The 16,479-nt window shown below is 44.4% G+C and overlaps 1 protein-coding gene across 1 annotated transcript; it reads left to right on the forward strand.

The window, feature by feature from the left end:
- The first annotated feature begins 5,947 nt into the window (after nucleotides 1-5,947).
- LOC147613428 (histone H2A.1-like) lies at nucleotides 5,948-6,934 on the forward strand. The gene is made up of 2 exons (XM_086781166.1): nucleotides 5,948-6,208; nucleotides 6,329-6,934. Exons 1-2 carry the CDS (start codon nucleotides 6,008-6,010, stop codon nucleotides 6,557-6,559), a joined length of 432 nt encoding a protein of 143 aa, XP_086637292.1. The 5' UTR covers nucleotides 5,948-6,007; the 3' UTR covers nucleotides 6,560-6,934.
- The last annotated feature ends 9,545 nt before the right edge of the window (nucleotides 6,935-16,479 follow it).

Consider the following 16,479-nt stretch of genomic DNA (forward strand, 5'->3'; position numbering starts at 1 on the left):
GTGTGGAACTTGCAAATGTCGATTATATGCACCATTGAAGTGATTAGAGTGTAGCTAAGGCTTATATGTATCTCACCCCAACCATTACCCAAGGTAAACCAAGCATCATTAAAGTAATTAAATCAATTGGAGGAGCTGAAAATCAATCCATAGGAGGTAGAAAATTCAAAGAACAAGAAGCTTAGCAATTTACCCCCAAACATGTATACACCTTTGGTGGATGAAACCCACAAGCACTCATTTGGATGTATTAATGCAAATCAACCTGGATTATGCAAGATTAATAGGGTTGTTAACTAAGATTAGCAAAATAGAGGTGTTTAATTATCAAATTAATCTCATTGATTTGATAATTAATCACTGATTTGGTCAAAATTAATGCCATTAAGCCTATATATGGCTAGAGAAGCTTGATACAAAGCCAATGAATGCTTGGTCCTAAGATTTGGATGCAATTTGAATGAATTGAAAGTGGATTAGTGTGCCAATATTTAATAGTTTACAAGTTCTCGACCAAAACAGAGAGCTATTTTTGGTATGTAATTGACACTTGGTGGCCTTGGATGATGTTTATATGCAACATGGAGCATGTATGGATATAAAGGTACATGGTATACACTTGGTTGGATCATTTCCCGGTGATTTGGTACATTATTGAGCTCGGTATTATGCGGCATTGCAAGTTATAATGGACTGTTTGTATCGGATAGTAGATGTATGTGAACAAATGGATGTAAGGCATCAAGATTGAGCTCGTGTGAGTACATTGGAGCATTTTGGAAAGTGGAGTATTATTTTGGATGTGTTTCTCAAAATTTTTGAGTAGCACCACAAGTGATTTTCAGCTTATGCAAATAGTGGTTTTGAGTCCCGGATTTTGTTTGCCATAAAAATTGTGGAATGTGTGGATGACATCGGTGATCAAGTACATGTATGTATGTGTGTTTGAGTTGATTATTTGCAATACTCAATGAAAATTGTGCATAGCAAGATGAGTGATGGTCCCCATACAAGATTGTTGGGAAAAATCTTGGTAGAAACAACTTCCGGATTTGGAAGTATTGCATGACGAACTTTCTAAAAGGTAGACTTTGGAATTTGGTGATAGATGAGGAGACGGAGCCAAGGGTTCCACCAGTGAATGCAACACTTGCCCAGCTTATAGCACATAGGAATTGGACAAAGAGGGCTTTCAAAGTGCTACATTATTTCTTGATTTGTGTGACAGATGGGATGTTATGCCATATTCAGGACATAGACAATCCCAATGATACATGGGATACATTGGTGAGGCCGCATAATAGAACTGCTCAACCAAAGAAGATGCAATTGAAGCAAAAGATATATAACTGAAAAGATGCAGGGAGAAGAGAGCTTGAGCTCTTGCAAGAACACACACACTCACACAAACCCTAGAAGAGAACACACAAGGTGAGAGGCTGAAAATTCTTCTTCGTCTTCACACAACAAAAGGGGTCTATATAAGCAGTCCATAATGTGAACACGCTAAGTGGAGTGGGTAGGTGTGGACTAGTTGGTGTAGTCCATAATGTGAACACGCTAAGTGGAGTGGGTAGGTGTGGACTAGTTGGTGTAGTCCACCAGCTGTAGAATCTCTGGCAAAGATAAGTCGGTGCTAGCTACCAAACCCGCCAGTGATGTAAATGTCGAATGGTCATACATGCGCCTTGTGAGTGTCAGCTCATGTTGAGCTTGACATCTCAACACTCCCCCTCAAGCTCAACTCTAGCTCATGAACTCCAAGCATATCTTGAAATCTGCGGAGCTTCTCAGCTCCCAAGGCCTTCCTGAAGATGTCAGCCGACCTGATCCTGTGTACTGACGTAGGCCAAGTTGATGTCGCCTCTGCCAAGACTCTCTCCCTGATGAAGTGGTAATGTACCTCAATGTGTTTCGTCCGTGTATGGAAAACTGGGTTCCTAGCCAACTCTATACTGCTAAGATTTTCACAATATATGACAACCTTTCTCTCCACATGCAACCCCAAATCAGCAAAGTAGCTTGCGTAACCAAGCTACCTCACACGATGCCAACATAGCTCCTCTGTAGTCTGCCACCACTGTACTCAATAAGGCAACTATGGGCTGCTTCTTTTTGCTGCATCATGTCACAGTAGCACTTCCCAATGAAAACATAAATCCACTGGTAGATCTCTTGTGTGAGAATTTGCATCTGTGTACCCATATAGCTCCAATGGTGCACCTACTACATAAAAAAATGTATAATCAATAGTGGCCCTCAAATACCGAAGTGTGCGTCACACACAGTCAAGAAGTGGTTTGCGTGGAACCTTCATAAATTGGCTCTCTAAGCCAACAATGTAACTCAAATCTGACCTGCTGATCGTGTGACACAGATTAAACTCCCCACAATCTTCCTGTACATAGTGGGATCCTCCACCAACATATAACCTGCATCCACACTAAGCTTGCCATTTTGATCTAATGGCACTGAGATTGACTTACAATCAGCCATCCGATACTTGGACAACATGTCCAATACATATTGTCTCTATGTGACAGCCAAATATCATCAGGTGTGCAAATGACCTTAATTCCCAAAAAATTAGCACATATCTCCCAAATCCTTCATCTCAAACATCCTTTTGAGAAGACTTTTTACATGCTCAATCTCATCCAAGTTGTCACACCCAACAATAAGATCATCTACATAGATGGTGATGATCACAATACCTTTATCACTCTTGTGCACATACAAAGAGTGATCTATATCTGCCATATGAAAACCAATAGTGACAAGATACTTAGCAATCTTGTCATACCATGCTCGTGGAGCTTGCTTTAGCGTACAAAGCCTTACAAAGCTTACATATACAGACTCTGGGTGACATATATCCTCAAAACCAAGTGGCTAATTTATATACACTTCTTCTTGTAAGTCACCATGCAAGAACACATTTTTTACATCCATTTGATGTAAAAACCAGCCTTTAGCCACAACCACTACAATCACAACTCTCATAGTTGCCATCTTTGTAACCAGGGAAAATGTCTCCTCATAATTAATCCCATGTGTCTGGGCATATTCTTTGGCTACCAATCTAGCCTTGTACTTGCTTATGCTACCATTAGTGTTATGTTTCACCTTATACACCCACTTACAACCAATAGCTTTCTTGCCTTCAGGGCAATGGCACCAAATCCCAAGTCTCATTTTCATACAATGCATCCATCTCCTCATCCATAGCTTTCTCCCAACACACATTTCAAATAGCCTCATCAAAACATGTGGGTTCTACACTTTTGCCATATAAGCATAGTGATGTGCCACATAACCATCATAAGTCAACCTCTGCATAGGGTTTTAGCCTCTTCCAGATCTTCATAACTTTGCATTCATGGCTTCCATAGCTTTCTTCACACTAGGTGTCCTCATTGATGGAATCCCAAGCTCCTCATCAAGGCTCATCTCTAAGCCACTAGACTCTCCATCAACAAGAGAATGCCCCGCATAAATATCAAGCATACCAAGGGACTCAAAAACTTTCTCTTTACCTTCATAACTTTGCATTCATGGCTTCCATAGCCTCCTTCACACCAGGTGTCCTCATTGATGGAATCCCAAGCTCCTCATCAAGGCTCATCTCTAAGCCACTAGAGAGAATGCCCCGCATAAATATCAAGCATACCAAGGGACTCAAAAACTTTCTCTTTACCTTCATGTGATGTACCAACTACATTTCTAGGACTGTATTATGATGCAGCCTACCATTACATGGTCTATCAACAACAGACTCTCCATCAACAAGAGAATGCCCCACATAAATATCAAGCATACCAAGGGACTCAAAAACTCTCTTTACCTTCATGTGATGTACCAACTACATTTCCAAGACTGTATTATGATGCAGCCTGCCACTACATGGTCTATCAACAAGAGAACAGTTGGATGAGGACTCTCCTGGTCCACTCAATGTCTGTGATTGCTGACTTGCATTCTGTGCAACCACATTTCCACTTACATCAGTCCCAACAACATCTTTTTCAGCAGCATACCAGCTACTCATCTCATCAAAAACAACATCCCTGCTTACCCTCAACTCACGTGTGTAGCAGGATTATAGCATCTATATCTCTTTTTCTCAAGGGAATACCCGATAAACACACATTTTTTTGCCTTTGGATCTAGCTTGGTACGCAACTCATCTGGCACATGCACATATGCAATACATCCAAAAACTTTTAAGTGAGACAAATCAGGTTTCTTGCCAGTAAACTTATCCTCTGGTATTATATCATGTATGGCTGCAGCAGTAGGAGTCATGTTGATGATGTAAACTGCTCTAGACATAGCCTCAGTCCAATACCAAGTGCAAGGCAAGAGAGATACGTTCCTTCACCATCTGAGCAAAATGTGAAGCTAAGTGCTGATTGTGGTGAAGAGATCGAGGATGTGACCATGTATAAAAAGATGGTTGGTAGTTTACTATCACTAGACCGGATTTATGCTTTGTAGTAGTTGGGCTTGTGAGTCAGTTTATACAAAGCCCAAGGAAACCTTATTTGGATGCAGCAAGAAGAATTTTGAGATATGTGAAAGCTACAACACATTATGGACTCCTTTATGAGTATGGTAAAGCTATGAATCTTTACGGATATACAGACGTAGATTGGGAGGTAGTTCTTATGACAAAAGATCTACTCTCGATCTACTAATGGGTATGCTTTCACATTGGGAAGTGTAGTAGGTGAGTTGGAGTAGCAAAAAGCAACCCACAGTTGCTTTATCTAGCACAGAGGCAGAGTATAGAGGAGCAGCTATGGCTGCATATGTGAAGTGGTATGGCTGAAAAACCTACTCGAAGATTTGGGACAACAATGTGATGGGAAAGTCGTCATACATTATTGTGAGAACATGAGCATCATATAGTTGGCAAGCAATCCGGTCTATCATACAAGGATCAACACATAGAGGTCCACTATCATTTCATCAGCAGGGGGACAAAGTGTTGGATGGACAGATAGAGTTGACATATGTGAAGATCGAAGAGCATGTTGCAAATATCTTTACCAAACCACTTGGTAAAGAGAAGTTTGAGTACTTCAGAGGCTTGGAGTACATGAGATGGATATGGTGAGCTTGAGGGGGAGTGTTGAGAATGCAAGCTCATTGGGATTTGGTGGATAGCGGTAGTGTGTGGACACTAGTCTAGCAGTGTGTGTATGGACAATAATGGCCGCGCATCCAGCTGGCCAAGTGTGTAGACATTAGCTTTAGGTTATTTTAGTGTGTACTTATCATTAGGAAAATGTGTTGTGTTTTGTGGAGAGCAATGAAGGAAAGTTATGGAGCTTCTCTACCTTGTGTGTGTTGATGAAATAAGAGAAACTATGGTTTAGGTGTGTCTCCTATGTATCCTGCTATTCTCTTTTTTGCATACACATGCGTAGATGTATACACACATGTACGTAGTTGTACGCTTGCATACGCATATTTATGCACATATGCATATACAAGCAAAAGCTTCATGTCATAGAGCAACGCACGGTCACCTACTTGTAATGACTAAAATACATTTATACAAACAAGTAGGTGATCCGCGCATTGGTTGGGCCAAGGCAAGCGTGAAAAATTATACCTTCATTTCAAATTTGTGGCCTGTTTTCTCCTTGTGGTTTGGCCACATGGAGGAGTAAGTGGTTTTTAATAAAGAGTAGAGATAGTGGTATTGATCTACTTTACTTAGAATTGTTAATCTGATTCAAGAGCGTACAATAACCCACCTGGTTGGTTAATGAAATTAATGCATGTGTCTGATTGGTGGAAAAGAGTGAGGGCAGGATCGAGCGTTGGCCAGATCTGACCGTTCGATAGAAAAGATGTAAGCCTTCGGATATCTGACCGTTCGATAGAAAAGATATGAGGCGCCAAAACCCCAGCAGCGTTACAGAATTCAGGTGTGTGTGATCTCGACTGCACTTTGGCGCTTTGTTTGAGTTAGCACTTTCGAAGCTCCATTGCACATATGGATTCTGTCAAGGGTGCAAAGGGTGCTGCAGGGAGGGGAAAGGCGAAGAAGAAGGCCGTGTTGAAGTCGGTGAAGGCGGGCCTGCAGTTCCCTGTGGGCCGGATCGCGCGTTACCTCAAGAAGGGCCGCTACGCACGGAGGGTGGGCACCGGCTCTCCCATCTACATCGCCGCTGTGCTCGAGTACCTCGCTGCTGAGGTGCTTTGCGTCTCTCTGTTTTGCTATGTCTCCATAGCCGTCTGTTGCTTTGCGGGCTTTCAAGTTTGAGTTAGGATATGATTGTTTGGACTCTGAATTTCTGTTGCTGCTGTTGGACAGGTGCTCGAGTTGGCTGGCAATGCTGCTCGCGATAACAAGAAGAACCGCATAATCCCGCGCCACATTCAGCTGGCGGTGAGAAACGACGAGGAGCTTGGCAGGCTTCTCACCGGCGTTACCATCGCCAGCGGTGGGGTCCTGCCTAACATTCATCAGGTGCTCCTGCCCAAGAATTCTGCTGAGAAGTCCGAGAAGAAGGCCTCTGCCAAGTCTCCCAAGGCCGAGAAGTAAAGCGCTCAGATCCTCCCAATTTATTTTACGGTGTTTTGTAACACCACCTTTTCTTGCTTTTATCATCTCTATTCGATCAAGGCAGTCTCCAGCCTTTTGGAGATAGTTAATTTACGGCTAAATGATCGGAGCGAATGATGTATTCATAGAGGTTCTCTGTAAATATCCCTCCTCGCATTTAGTGGGTGCCTGCAGGAAAGGTGCTTGGTTTGTGTAAAACACCAAATTGGTCTATTGAATTCGATTATTGATTGTGATCACACTACTCCTTTATGTGTAGTTGTCTGTTTCCGAAGCTCCCAACACAGAAACCTTTTGATTCCTTAAACCCGTTTATGAGATTGTAGATAGAAATACCAGGAGCACCATTGACAAAATTAGAGCTGGCACCTAGCAATGAATTCATAGCTTCATTGACAGTTCATAACATCATTGACTTAACTCATTGGGGATATAAACTACCAGTTGTGGTTTGTTGGCATTTATCAGTGATTTCATAGCATCATTGACAAATTAAAGCTGTTATCACCCTCTCTTTCATGGGACGGCCCGCATCGGTAATCTACATTGGAGGCTTGTTTTGTGATGAGACGTTCAATCCACTGTAGTGTTTGAAGACTGCCTTGGCCTCTTTCGCATCAATGTTTGAGAGCGGCCTCTTGCACACTACTATGGTTAAAGTGTGGGGTTGGCTTGGGTGTAATTTGGTGATACTCCTTTGCATAAAAAGTGATGGGCCATGGGTGGATTTAAGAGCCCCTCTACCCGCTCTGCCCCCACTGGATATGTTTTGACGTTGTCCCACGTAAAAATAGCATAAGGATTAATTGTTTGTTTCACATGTCAACAAGGTAACCTTTACATAAATGATAGTATTTTGACTAGGTGGAAAGATGTAAACATTGACATGATAACATGGCTTTGTGTAGATACCTACAACAAGTAACCCCTAAGCCCTTTGAAATTTCTATATATGAGTGGTTTCAAACTCCATTTAAAAAGCATATATACCCTCACTATTTATTTGGGGTGAAATTTCCTTATTGTCCTTTTTTGAGAAAGGATAAGTTTATTATTAATATTGTTTAGTTACAAAAAAGAGAGATGAAATGTTGCCTGTGATCAACAAACTAGGGATTGATCAGTAATCGCTTAGCAGAGTCTAGTAGCTTATGTTAATCACTCTAGTTAACATGATCTTTTGTGCAGTTACCACATCACTCTTGTAATCCATCTTTTTTGTAATTGTGCTGCTAAGCACCAATTGTAAAAATGAGACAAGGGATGACCGAGCTTCTGACTTGTGTAATGCCGGTCATAAGGAATTGATATACATATAGCTAGTTAAACTAGGAAGACTAGTTTTGGGTCCCCATTTGTAATTGGGCGGTCGACTATTGTAAAAAGTGAGCTCATGTATATAAGACATTTTATGAAATGGGACAATTCCATTTGTTTCAATTGAGTTTGCTTTCTCTTTCTCTTGAGTTTATGGTAGTTTGCTTGCTTGTGTGATTGTTGGTATATGTGAATAGGAATGGTGTCCCTTATCTCCTTCACTCCCTTCTCATTGCTCTCCACCTTGTCTTGTTTGCATATGATTAGCATGAGGTAGAGGTTGAGCTCTCTATAGCTCCTACCTAGGTTGCTTGGATCTTTCTTTGGGTGACACAAAGAGAGCGTAGAGTGAGCCCCTAGCGGCCTCACATCGGGGAGTTAACCCTAATAGTGCAAGTCACTGGTTTCGACCCTTGCAACAAGCACTCGCTTCTTCTCTCTTGTGTTTGTCAAGTAGCATGTTAAACTGTTAACATCTTTGGTGCCGCTTGGCGGGGATTGGCATTTGGCTTAGGGTCCTCTACTAGATTCATTAGCTAGAGCTTGATTTTGCTCGGTTGGGATGCAAAACCCACCAGTTGGTTGATTAACATTGTTTGTTTTGTGTTTTGTCAGAGATTACCTGGAGATTAGCTCATTGGTTGAGCATCGGAGCATTCAAGTCTTCACCGAGAGAGGAGAGAAGCAACATTCAAGCAATTTTCAATTTCTGCGTTTTTCATCATGTTTGCACTTTTGTTTAATCAATCAATTAATCTCAATCCATTAGCTTAAACCATGCATTATAGTTATCAATAAGTAGCTAGAGACTAGCTCTAGCTCCTTGTAAAAACAAAAACATCAAAAGACCCTGGGAAAGTGCTTGAATTAGATGTTGACTCGAGGGATTCCCAAGCGAAATCCCATTCTGCCAAGCATTTCTGAGAGTCGAACATCCGTTGTTGGCAACTTCAGGGAACGCCCGTTCCTTTTGCCTGCAACCCAAATCTGTTAGATTTCTTGCCTAAATTTGGTAGGAGCATTAAAATTAGCTTAATTGCATTTAATTAGGCCTCATGTGCATTAAAGTGCAAGTAAATAAGGATAATATTGTATTGTCAGACTGGCTGTCAGACCTGCACAGCAAGCCAGTCAAATTTGAAAAAATCTCTACCTGACTGTGCCACGCCCATTCGCCCACAAGCGCACATCCGTTCCAACCCTCGCAACCCTGAGCCGAAGCGAACGACCGTGCCAACCTTTAAGTGAATGCCTACGACACCAGCTTGCCATGCCCGTTCTAATCGATCTCATTCCGAACGCTTGTTCCTTCTCTCGCCACAAAAGCGAATGCCCGTTCGAGATTCCTTTTCCACCTTGCCACGCCCATTCAAACCGGCGCATAAACTCGCACGCCCGTTCCTTCTTGAACCTAAAGAAGCGAACGCCCGTGCTAACCTTGAAAGGAACTCCCGCGACACTAGCTTGCCCCAGTAGAGAAGTGAACGTATATTCCTTCTATCACTGAGGAGTGTATGCATGTTCGCTCACAACATACGGCCGTTCCTTTAAAAAAAAGCATCATCTTTTCTTTGAGGGTTCAGAGTAGTGAATCTATATTCCCCTGCACCTAGGCTCGGGTAGGTTGGTGAGAAATAACCCTCTCTTCGACGAAGTAAGCTCTTTAGATGTCCCTTCGCAAATCGGATTGGACACATCGGTAAATACCGTGTGGAGTCAAACGGTGCTTGTCTCTCTTTGACAGTATCAGTATAGTGAGAGTGAGGGCCTTCCCACACCAGTAGTAAACGAGGGATCCTAGACCCAGAGGCAAGAGATCCTGAACCACAATGCATGGATAGACCATCTATCCAGGAACCTGCTCCTATCTCTCCAACTCATTCTCAGCAAAGCCTTGCACATTAAGGCTTCACAATTTTATCATGGGAAACACACAGGCTGTAGAACCGCAGCCCAAGGTGAGAAATAGGGATCAACCTCAAGAAAGTGCGGCCACTCCACCTCTAGACACTAGAGTGGAAGTCGGCCAGGAGCCATCAAACCCAAATCCAGCTACCAGACTGGAGAGCTATACCCGTCTCGGGGGCAGTAGATTCATTTTGAGCCCTAAAAACCTTGCCAAACCAAGAACCAAGTCCATCTTCCCAAAGGCCTGAGGTATCACACCAGAGAGAATGGGTCTACCCAGGCTCATCGCCACCATAGGGCCAACCTATCAACAGTACCCACCTCAAGGGGGGTACACCTCGTGTACCAGGTGTAGGACCCTGTGGACCACAACTAGGTCCTCCTACTAGAGGGAAAAGACCCCCATTTGCCTACTATCCACCCGGTCCTGCTCCTCCACAACCTATTCCCCACCGGCCTGCACCACCTACACCGGCCATGACGATAGGGTTGACACTTAAAATGTTAAGAATTGCCATGGAAATAGGGAGGGGATCAATCTACGCACATGGAAAGTGCACCCCATAAGTGGCAGACCTTTTGCAGAGGACTCAGTCACAACTACACAAATGCTACACGGAGGTCCATTTGTGCCACACATGCCATAAAACACTGGAAGATGAAAAGGAGAGTGAGGATTATACACCACTCCCAAATCCGGAAAACTCTTAGAATTGGATGCATATCCTCGCTACACTGGACATCTTGCCCAAAAAAACTGGTACTAGATTTGCCACCACGGTAGATGGGCAAGAGCTTACATCGTTATATATGCTTAGTTCATCTTATCTGCCCAATATAGCCATGCAAGAGTTGGATAAGGTTGTTTGAGCAAAGCCATCAAGGAGTACACGCTCACATAAGACTCACAGGCCCGAAGGATTTCCTGGGTCAGAGGCGGTATATCTTCCCAGACAGCTCCATTGGTTGAAATATGTAGGAGCCGTGGAAGGCCATGAGCATTTCAATGACGTATGGCAAAAAGAGTTTACAAATACCTCTCTTCTAGTCCACACTACTGTCCCATAACCATTTGAACCCACTCAACTAGAACTAGTCCCTAAAAAGCTTTGCCACTCTTTGCACGCAAGGCACATAACAAAAAGCTGGCACTCGTAGAAAAAGAAGCCAAAAGGATAATTGACGAGGAAAGCGCTAAAGCCGAAGAAACACGGCAGGTGCCTAAGCACTTTAAGACCTTCAAAATGGCCAACCGCTTTGTTTAATATGATTCAGCTCAAAGGTCTAATAGTGGGCAACCTGGGACCTCATATGACAGTCCCCAACCAAGGTTAAGGAAGTACACTTGGTAGGCCCAGGCGAAGGCTCGAGGCCCGTGTTCATCGCAAAAGACATTACAAAGGAAGAAGAAGCATAGCTCATCACTCTCCTAACATATTTCTAGGACTGCTTTGCTTGGAAGTACATGGATATGAAGGGCGTACCTCCAGAAGTGGTACAACACACCATTCCCATGGTTGATGGAGCTAGGCCAGTTAAGCAAAGAGCTTACCCAATGAACCCCAAATATTCCAAGATGGTTCGCAAAGAGATTAAAAGAATCATTGACACTGGATTCATCTATGAAATTGAACATACGGAGTGTATCCACCGATTGTGACAGTACCCAAGAAAAACGAAAAAGTCAGGGTGTGCGTTGACCTCAAAAAGGTCAATGCGGCCACCATAAGGGACCACTATCCTTTACCATTCATTGAACATGTGTTAGAAAGAGTAGTGGGAAAGGAAGCCTACAACTTCCTAAATGGATTCTCAAGATACAACCAGGTGCTGTGATCGACCCTAAAGACTAGCACAAAAGTGCTTTTGCCTACTCAATGGGGTACATACGCATACAAAGTTGTGCCCCTTGGATTGACTAATGCCCTCAGAACCTTCCAACGCTTAATGTGTACGACTTACAAGGAACCTACCAACTTCAAAGGCGTCCAATGCTTCATGGAACATGTCGGATATTATTGACAATTCATTTTTATGTATGCTGATATTGCTAGACCCCTTTACGGACTCCTTATAGTTTTTGAGTGGACAAAAGAATGCCACAAAGCTTACACTACACTCAAAAAAGCCTTTGCAAAGTGCTCTAATCCTTAGACCCCCCAACTGGGATCTCATCTTCCATGTCCATATTGATGCCTTAGCATTTGCCATAGGGTGCATGTTGGCCTAGCAGCCTGGCGAACACAAGATGGACTTCCCCATTAGTTTTGCCAGCTGCCAACTCAATAAAGCTGAGAGGAATTACACCACAACTGAGCGAGAAGGATTAGCTATGGTTTATACTTTAAGAAGTTTCGTCATTATCTTTTGGCGACCAAATTCGTCTTCTTTGTAGACCATCAAACCCTCTTGTACCTGGTTTAATAAACCTTGTATGATAGGCAAAATCACCAGGTGGCTGCTTATCTTGCTAGAGTTTGATTTCATTGTCGGTGAAAAAAGGCTCTTAGCATGTTCTAGTAGACCACATGTCAAGGATTCCCAACGGCGAACAACCGGTGGGAATAGATGATGAATTACTAGATGTGCCTTATTCCAACTTTGCATAATTCTTGAATGGGGTGAAGAAGTGGCTCACTTTTTAGCCACCACTAGCTTACCAGTTGATCTTCTCCTCAATAAGGATTGTGCTGCCTGTTGTTTAAGCAAAAAGGCAGTCCCGTACCAACTAATCTCGGGTCGGCAGGGCAAGGACAAAATCCTAAGATGTTGCATTCGGGAAGACGAATATGTCTTCCTCCTTGAATAGGCTCTGCTCATAAGGTTCTCACAACTGGATTATGGTGGCCCACCTTAATGGCTAACGCGGCTGAGTATATCAAACGATGTGATGAATGCTAGCGCATAGCAATCCCTCATTTTAAGGATCACATGCCCCTGAACCCCATTATTTCCTTACAGCCATTTGAAAAATGGGGCATAGACTTCGTAGGACCCATCAATCTGGCAACCAAATACACTCAAGCTAGATATATAATTGTTGCCACATGGACTACTGCACCAAGTGGGTAGAGGCTCATGCCACCCGCAAGGTTGATGCTCGATCAATGGCCAAATTTCTCTATGAGTCTGTAATCACATGCTTCGGGTGTCCTCTCAAGCTTGTCAGCGATAATGGAATGCATTTCATCAATGAAGTAATCAAATTCCTTCTCCAAGAGTTCCTTGTCACCCACAAGAAGTCCTCCCCTTACTATCCTTAAGCGAATAGCCAAGCCGAAAGCACAAACAAAATCTTGTGTGCCATTCTCACCAAAACAGCGGGGGCCAGTGGCAACGATTGGGAACAAAAATTGCCGACTGCACTTTGGGCTTATAGAACTTCATATAAGGTAGCAACTAATGCTACGCCCTTCAGTTTAACCTATGGCACTGAAGCAGTCATGCCCATGGAGTTCTTAGTCCCAAGCCTACATGTCGCAGTGCACGAAAAACTCATCGAAAGCGCTTTAAGCTGTCTCTTGTTCGAACTTAAAAGGCTCGATGAAACCTACCTCCTTGCAATCTACAACATGATTGTCGAAAAGCTTAGGTGTAAATAGTGGTTCGACAACCAGCTTAAGGATAAACATATGAATGAGGGTGACATGGTCCTCTTATTCAGCACAAAAACACATAAGAAAAATCTTAAACTCCGGGGGTTAGGACCTTTTCTGGTCTCTGAAATCACACCACAGGGTGCTGTGAGCATTGAAACCCTTGATGGTCTTGATATGGCAGGATACTTCAACGGTAGCAAAATTAAACGCTACTATGAAGGCAATCATACCTTATGGATCCTGAAACCTCTCCGACCTAAACCCCTACCTCGTGTGACGCCTCAGTCACCTACCCTTAATTGGGCACCCAAGGGAACATCTACCGTTAAGATTCCTCAAGAAAAAGGGAAGCAAAAAGTCCTATGTGACACAATCACCCCATGCCACCGCCGACAAATTTCATTACAGATATACCTTCAATGTCAGCAATTCCTCTGCCTATCATTTAGAGGCTTGACTGGACTATGAAACTCCTTTCAAGTCCCTTAACCCCAACTATTTCCTTGCCACTCACATCAAAATCTCTTCACATCAAGAAGTGCTACCCCCTACTTTGCCATTACCCAATTGGCATAAACTCCTTTCTTTGGAAAACTGGGCACGCGATCATTACAAAACACGCAATGGGGTGCTGGCAGCACCCAAAAAAATAAATTAAAAAAATCAACATGCCACGGCCGTTCCTGTCTCTCAGAATCAAAATGCCACAGCCATTCCATTCTCAACTTGAAGCCCGCGGGCCGTTCCAAATTTCACACGGCCGTTTCCTTCTCAACATCTAACTTTCCACAGACGTTCCCTGTTTGGAATGGCCGTCCCCTCCCCTGCCCATCGCCACATGGTCGTGTCGACTCTTTATGCAAAGAGAATGCCCATTCCAATCAGGCTCGCGGCCGTTCAATCCTCTTGCCAAGCCCGTTTGCTTATAGTCACACGCCCGTTCCTCCCTGAACTTGCCACGGCCATGTCTTCTTCACAGTGCTACAAATTGGGCCCCCTCCTCCCACTTTCTCACTTTTCACCCTCAGCTTAGCCAAACTCTTGCAAAATGTTTTTCCACACCCTTACCCTCACAAAGCCAGTCTTCACAATGTCTGAAGCTTCCGACTCCCTGGAGGTGCTCCACCATAATTCCTTGTGGACGAAGAGGCCTACCAGTGGGGCCGATTTTTGAGGAGTACGCGAAACACCCCACCTAGCTCTCCCATCTAGGTGAAGCCCCCCCCTGATGAAGCAGGTTAATGGACACAATATCTATTCTCTAATGAAGAACCATCGTAAAGTTGAGCATAAGCTCCTTTACTACACAGGGCCACACAGGGCCATGCTATGGAGCTATTGCAGGCAGCTAACCCCATCGTGGTCCAGAAGTTAGAGCTACTCAGACTCGGCCGACTACCCACATTGGAGCCTTGGGGGCAAGATTTGTACAATGCCTCTCACACTTCATAGAGACTTATGATGCAAACCGGTATACATGTATCATCTTGGATATCGAGGGAAGACACCATCCAGTCTAGCTTAGCATAGGCCTTATGTGGGAGGCATTAGCATTACCCCAATTGGAGCAGCCATATGTCCGCCTTGTCAATGCCCTTAAGCTCACTTATGGCCTGTACAGGGGGAATGCCAACAAAGATGGAGTTGAGTGGGGCAACATTTCCCAGGAAGACCTTGTGATGCTAGCACCACGCGCCCTGCAATTTCTCCTCTTCATGACAAGGTGGACCGATAGGTTTAGCGGAAGGAGTGCCTAACAACCTTGGCTCGTGTGCACCAGGGCCAACAAGTTATTTGGGTTGACTGTCTCTTCCGAGAACTCCATGCCATCTGCTCCAACCCCCAAGGCAAGTTGGTAGTCGCCACTTTACTCACTAGAGTTCTATATTACGCAGGAGGCTGGGAGGAGCTGCCAACGAGCCATCCAGTTGAGCGGACTAGATGCCGCACTTGCTTTTGTATACCCTCCATCCACCTCTCCCATTTCCCCACTAGCCAAGAGGCCCCACCATGAACCCGCACACCTACCGAACAGGCATAGCTACCCTCAAGCCCCAGGCCCACATAGGAAGAGATAATTGCCATCGATAGCTGCCGAAGCCACCAAGAAGGCCACAGAGATGGAAGAAGATCGCCAAAGCGGCAAGATTTCTTGAACAGAAGTCTTTATGAGACCCCACCTCTCATGATAGGTTCACCGAAATGCCACCTCATGGTCAGGCAGGGCCCTCCTCCCCAGTGACACCCAAAACATCATCAACAGTCTCTGCTGGGCCCCACTGGCAGTTTCAGCTCTAGCCAGAATTATGGAGCAAGCATCCATGTAGCCTGGGGGGAAGTGCCCAATTTTGCCCAGAGGGTTTTGGTAACATGGCCCAAGAGCTCATCCAACAGATCACCGACTGCATCTTCTAGCAACAGAAAGTGGCTCAGATTTCACAGAGAGAAATGCTATTAGCCAAAACCTAGGGCCGCACTATGTCTGAGGAGTTATACTAGAAAAACGTGTGGTTTATGGAGCTCCAAACAAAGTTTGATCAACAAACTGAATAGCTGGGCATGACCATTTCTAGAATCATTGAGCTTCAGTAAACAGGTCACCCAGGCCCATGCAACGGCCCGCGATAGCCCACCAAGAGTTGACCGTTCCTCGAAGGACTACATCAGGAGGTAAAGAGCCGAGCAGCCCCCAAACCATGGAGCAAGCTCTCGCCCGCACAACCGAGGATTTTGCAGGGCACTGCAACTTGATAGAGGATACCCTCCATCACCTACACGAACAGCTTGCCGAGGCGAGTTGTCTAGCCGCCAACCACCCCATCAACCCCCTCATCTAGCTCGATCAATCATAAGGTGGATGCCCTTATGGACACTGCAACCGAGCTCTCTATTTTGGCATCCCCCCTCAAACTCTGTGAGATCCCTGTTCCCACCGCGCAACGGATTCGGGGTACTAGCAGCGGAAGTAGCACTTCTTGCGCGAGACAGGGTCCCACACTCGGGGCCTCGTCCACGGATATCCGGACAAAAGACTAATCCGTCGGTTTTTCCAAAACCAGACCCGGAAAAACTTCC

Source organism: Cibotium barometz, chromosome 43 (genome assembly GCF_041138505.1).
Source record: "Cibotium barometz isolate CiBa-2024 chromosome 43, ASM4113850v1, whole genome shotgun sequence".
NCBI classification, from domain to species: Eukaryota; Viridiplantae; Streptophyta; class Polypodiopsida; order Cyatheales; family Cibotiaceae; genus Cibotium; species Cibotium barometz.